At 51.9% G+C, this 5,922-nt stretch overlaps 1 protein-coding gene across 3 annotated transcripts in view; it reads right to left on the reverse strand.

Annotated features, from left to right (window-relative positions):
- Window positions 1-5,922, reverse strand: part of Ism2 (isthmin 2) — a 17,034-nt gene that overhangs the window by 3,358 nt on the left and 7,754 nt on the right. Inside the window, exons 2-5 of one of the 3 annotated variants that reach the window (XM_005343656.3) lie at window positions 5,387-5,629; window positions 3,806-4,166; window positions 1,359-1,499; window positions 1,006-1,089 (exon numbers count right to left, since the gene is read on the reverse strand). In XM_005343656.3, coding sequence (XP_005343713.2) covers window positions 1,006-1,089; window positions 1,359-1,499; window positions 3,806-4,166; window positions 5,387-5,629 — 829 coding nt within the window. The remainder of the gene's footprint in view (window positions 1-1,005; window positions 1,090-1,358; window positions 1,500-3,805; window positions 4,167-5,386; window positions 5,630-5,922) is intronic. The other 2 variants (XM_026778615.1, XM_026778618.1) reach the window with 2 other exon arrangements.

The following is a 5,922-nucleotide window of genomic DNA, read 5'->3' on the forward strand; positions in this document are numbered from 1 at the left end:
GTAGCCAAGGCTAGCCTTGAACTAATCTACTAAGGCTAGCCTTGAACTAATCTACTTGCTTCCACCTGCTGCTCAACAATTCTTCCTCCTCCTTCATTTGTTTGTTTGGTGGTGGTGGTTTTTCCAGATAGTGTTTCTCCTTGTAGCCCTGGCTACCCTGGAACTTGCTCTGTAGACCAGGCTGGCCTCAACCTCAGAAATCTGCCAGCCTCTGCCTTCCGCATGCTGGAATTAAAGCAGTGTGTCACCACCACCCAGATGATTAATTGCCTGTTTTAGCGCATGGGCCTTTGGTGAGTTGCTCAGCTTTTCTGAGCTTCCTGTGACTCCCTACCCCTGCAGCCCCTTCCCTCTCTCCCTGGCAAAACGTAACCTGGGAGTCTGGCCCCATAGAAAAAGCGGCCCTTTCCTTTTGGCTCTCAGACCTTCACAATGCATTCTGTTGTGCTGTGCCCGTGCAAGCCACGTGTCCTGCATGAGACCTGACCTCTCTGAGGACAGATGCCAGGCCTCCTCCAGGAAGGCTCAGCCTTTGTTGTAGGCCCAGGTACATGACACAGGTTCAGGAAGCTTCCATTTCACATTGTAGAACTTAGACTCATGAGCCATGCCTTTGGGGGTACAGGGGAGGCTCAGGAACACCAACAGGGTGCATGCTGCTAAAGCCTGGCCAATGTCCTGCTGGCCTCATGGAGCAGCCCTGGATGCTGGAACCCTGGCTCATTCTGACAGATCCCTCTCTAGCAGAGTCTGCCAGGGGCCTCCAAAGAATAACCAAGGGTAGAAGTAGAAGCCCCCTTTTCCCCTTACCCCGAGCATCTCCTAGCTCTGGGGTTCCCATCAAGACCCCCTTCCTGGTAGGAACCTGGAGTGTGGCAAGGATATTCGGCTACAATCTCTCCCATAGGAAGATGTGCTTAGTGATTCCTGCTATCCAGGGATGCCCCATCCTCCCAAGAGAGAGGCTCCCCAAGGCCCAGCAACAAGATCTAGCCCCTCACTAACCTGGATCAAACATATCCGTAGCATTGTGGGCTAGGGGCTGCCACCCCTCACTGGGAAAGCCCAAGGCGTGCTCGTCTTCAGTGCCTTTGGGAAGAGAGGAGGCCAGGCTGGTGGTGCCCCAGGGCACCTTTATGCTCCTGATAGGAAAGCCCAGCCCTCACTAGGCTCTCGGTGCCCACAGCATCTGGGAGAGGCCTGAGACAGGACCACCGTATTCATGAGCTTCCCATACCCCTCTCCAAAGTCCACCCCTCCTATTTCTACAACCATCCCAGTTTCACATTCTCAGGGAACCGAGCTCACAGCCTGAGCCACGTTAGCCACTCCTGGGCGGGGGCTGGAGCTCATCTCACCAGGACAGGGGGGCAGGTCGCAGACCCGGGACTCTGTGGCAGTACAGGCATAGCCGCAGGGACGAGTTCTCTGCTGGTTGCCGCTGGTGCAGCTCCCACTGCAGGGAGACCAGGCGCTCCACTCCTCCTGAGGTTCGTAGTCTGAGTTGAAGTAAGGGGCCAGGATGAGTGCGCTCAGCTCCCAGGGCACACCAGCACAAATTCACAAAAGGCACCTTTATCCCCAGCCCCGCCAATTCCCTCAGTTAGATGTCCTTATACAGCAAACACCTGTGCAATGCATCAGGAGGACCTATATAGACAGAACAAACGCCAACCACCCACTGTGTCAACACAGGGGTAACTTGGGACTAGAAGCCACCAGGCCCACTATCAGTGTGACCTTAGGCAAGCCCCATACATTTCTGAGCTAATGTTTTTACGTCCATCAGAACCAAGGAAGGCAGTCGATAGTGCTTGTCTAGCACGAGTAAAGCCCTGGGTTCCATCCCCAGCACCAGGTTGATAGCAAATGCAAGCCATCCCAGCAAGGAGGGCACAGGGAGAAGAAAGGCAAGAAATCCAAGATTACCCCTGACTGTTTATTAATTTTGAAGTTAGTCTGGGCCTCAGGTTACTCTGTCTCAAATCGTAACAGAGAGAAGCTGGAGTCAGAAATCGAGGGTGGCAGTACTTTCCTAGGTCTGGGATTCCCTTTCTTTATCTGAAGGAGAGCAAACACCCGGGCCTGAGCCTGTATCCACGTCCAGGTGTGGAACTCCGCAGGTCTGGCACACTCCTCTCTAGCTCCCAAGGCCTCAGGCCCGCTGGCACCAAGAGCGGGAGGGCGGGGACTCCTGAAGCTCTGTTTGCAGCAGTTTAGGAAACCGGGGAAGAGCTTGTCAGGACTTAGTCTTAATCCCTGGCTTCTCAGCAGTGCGATAACAAGACCCCGGGACTTCCGGAGAGTCGGGGAGGCTGTTTACCCAGTGCAGTGGGAAGCACAACCTGAAGAGCACTCGCGGCCACCCCAGCAGGAGGTGGAAGGAGAGCCAGGGAGTTCGTCAGCACACGCTGACACTCTATGGACATATTTTTGGTATATGTATGTGTGCAGCATGAGTGCTTGTGTGCTCATAAATGTGGAGGTACACATGGTTCCGGGGGGGGGCAGGTATGTGTGTGCGTATGTGGGTAGGCCCCAGGTTGACATGGGGTGTCTTTTTTTTTTTTTTTAAATAACTTTTCTACCTTATTGACACCGGGCCCCCTGCTAAACCCAGAGCTTGCCAGATAGCTAGTCTGATCCGTCAGCTAATGCTGGGGATGCCTGTCTGCCTCTGACATCCTGGGAATATAGGTGGGCTGCCATTCAGCTGGCTTCTGGTTTGTTTGGTTGGTTTTTGGTTGGTTTTTTTTTTTTTGTTGTTGTTGTTGTTCGTTTGTTTGTTTTTTCCCCCAAACACAGTTTCTCTGTTTCGGAACTGTTCTGGAACTGTTCTGGAACTCAGTCTGTAAACCCAAGGGCCTTGAACTCACCGCCTCTGCTTCCCAAGTACTGGGATGGAAGGCTCACACAACTGCTACGTGGCTTTTTTCCATAAGAGTTGAACTCTGGCAGGTGGATCTCTGTGAGTTCGAGTCCAGTCTGGTCTACAAGAGCTAGTTCCAGGACAGGCGTTAAAGCTACAGAGAAACCCTGTCTCAGAAAAACAAAAAAAAACCAAACAAACAAAAACAACAACAACAAAAAAAGAGTTGAACTCTGGTTCTCATGCTTGCATTCCAGGTGCTTCCCCCCTTGAGTGATCTCAATGGCCCCACTGTTTAATTTTTTGAGACAAGGTCTCAAGGTAGCTCAGGCAGGCCTGGAACTTGCTACATAGCCCAGGTTTAGCCTCTAATTCTCAGTCTCCTGCCTCAGACTCCTGAGCGCTGAGGTTCTGGTTGTATATTATGATACCTGACTGGATATAAGCTTGCTGATTCACTCTTACCAACCCCATGTCGTTCAGACATATGACCACCTGTTTCGGAGAGGACAGAGCTGAGAGACACAGAGAGGTAAAGTAATTGGCCTAGGGACACTCAACGGCTAAGCAGCAAGGCCAGCAGTCAAACTCACAATCTCAGGATGAGATTCGCTGAAAGTAACTTAAGTGTATTTTTCAGTTTTGTTAGAAACTGAAGCGTGAATATTTATGCTATTAAGTAACATTTACTTAGAGGCGCTCAGGGCTGTTGTTCAAATGTTGGAGGGAAAAATATTTAATTCTAGCAATGTCACTTTGGGGTTTTCAATGGTACCTGCATAGGCCTAGGCTGCTGGGCTACCCAGTTCTACTGGCCTGGAAACTTCACACACACACACACACACACACACGCCCACACACACGTGCGTGTTCCAACTCATTCCCACTCAGGACCTAGCAGGGCAGCAGCTGAGGGTGCCCAGCCAGAGCACTCACCATAAACGTCTGGTTCCTTGAAGTCCTGGTCCTGAGGACCCAACCAGCCATAGTCCCAGTTTTCTGTGTCCCCACTGGACCAAGGCTCCTCCTCCTGGTCCTCTTCACTGCTCTCCTGGTCCTCACCATCACCGTACTCTGTAGCGTAACCCTTCTCTTCTTCCTCCCCTACTTCCCCTGGGGCCGTGTCTCTGAGACTGGCACCTCCTTCTTCACCTTCCTGATAGCCCCAGAAGAGGGGCCAGAAGAGCTCCCTGGTGGGCAGCCAGCTGGAAATGCGCAGGGGCCAGAGACTTCTAGGTTCAGAAGGCAATTCCATCTCTACCTCAGCCTGGGGGTCCTGCACCACCTCGATGGTCACCTATGGGAAAGACAGACGGATGCCAGACAGGCAGGCTCAGCACAGGACTCCAAAGAGGAGACCGGTTGGACCCAGATGCCAAGACCCATCCTTGCCACCAAGCCTGCTGTCTTCCTGCCTGACCTTGGCCTCTCAGGGAACAAAGGGCATTGGGTCGGACATCCTGCGTGTCAGAATCATCTGGGCGTAGAGGCGCTGGGGTGAATCCAGCAGGTGCCAGGCCCACTAGTTTGAGAGGCTGTTTGGAATTCTGCCTGGTCTCAGGGGCCAAAAAGGTCCTGAGCAGGACTGCAGATGAGACATCCTGTGTCACATCCCCAGGCTAGCCTCCGAGTGCTCCAGCTGTACCAACCACAGAAATAAACAAGTAAAAATACAAAGAAGAAAATGAGCCATGGGGCGCACACCTTTAATCCCAGCAGTCAGGAAGCAGAGAGAGGCAGGCGGATCTCCGAGTTCCAGGCCAGCCAACTGGTCTACAGAGTGAGTCCCAGGAAAGCCAGGGCTACATAGAGAGACTATGTCTTGAAAAACCAAAAGAAAAAAAAAATTATTAAAAAAAAAAATCATCTGCTATACACACTACAAATCCATCACCAGCAGGAACACTTGCAATCTATGTGTGTACGTATGCACATGTTATTTTAATACAGGTAGACAGATAGACTTAAGACAATTAGAGAATGTTTTGCACTTTTACACTCTTTGTTTTGGTCAAAGTATTCTGCTACACACACAGGCACACCCACTATTCTTAAAGAGTCAGGATAGGGAGTAGAGCGCAGGGCTCGATTTCTTCCTGGCTTTCCTGGAACACCCTTCTGAGGGCTTTTCCATGCTTCAGCACCCTGCCCTCCATTCTGAACTGAATCCCTCTCTTGCATGCAGTAGGGTTTGGGGGCCAAGAGGGAATCACCCCTGTAGGCCATTCCAGCAAGTCTCCGCCACATTCCAAGACCTTGGCAGTATCAGGAGCAGGGTGTCTGGTGTCCGTGTTCCTAGTCCTCAGACTAGCCCTACCAGGTTGCTGGGTTTGTCCCCTGCTACATCCAGGGTCAAGGCTCAGGAGCCAAGAGACTTGACAAGGAGAGGGGCAGATGCTCTTCCCACACTGCATGGAAAGTTTACTGTCTTCACTCAGCTAACAGAAGAAAGAGGATGAAGCTCAGTCGCCAGCCTGGTACCTCTCCAGGGGTCCCCTAGACCTTTTATATGCTCACCTGGATATTGGGGTTTGGGGCACTCAAGTCTGTGTTGGCCAATCCTGGAAGGTTCTTCAGCTCCAACAGCAGGGGTGTGTGTTCTAGGGTCCCGGGAGGGGTGGCTGTACCCAGAGTCAGAGCTGCTGGCTCAGGGAGGGTCTGACACTCGGGGTGACATGGTTCTGCCTGCAGATGGTCTCCAGCAAATTCCAGTGTTACCTCCTTATCTTGGGGAGAGCCAGGATCTGGGGCAGGCGAGGCCTGGGGAAAGAAAGAGGAAGGAGCGGGGGTGACTAAGATCAGAGTGTATCACATGGAAGGAACTGGGCTAAGGAACCAGGAACCTGGGCCTGGCTGTATCATACAGTCGCCTGTGACACAGAGCATCTGGAGTATGTGTTTGGAAAGTCTTAAGGGCCCTAGGAGATAGATTGAAGTACAGTCAAGAGCAGAAAATAGACTATGTTCACAAAATAGTCTTTTCTCTCTCTCTGTGTGAGTGTGTGTGTGTGTGTGTGTGTGTGTGTGTGTGTGTGTGTGTGATTACACCAAAG

Source organism: Microtus ochrogaster, chromosome 1, assembly GCF_000317375.1.
Source record: "Microtus ochrogaster isolate Prairie Vole_2 chromosome 1, MicOch1.0, whole genome shotgun sequence".
Lineage (NCBI taxonomy): Eukaryota > Metazoa > Chordata > Mammalia > Rodentia > Cricetidae > Microtus > Microtus ochrogaster.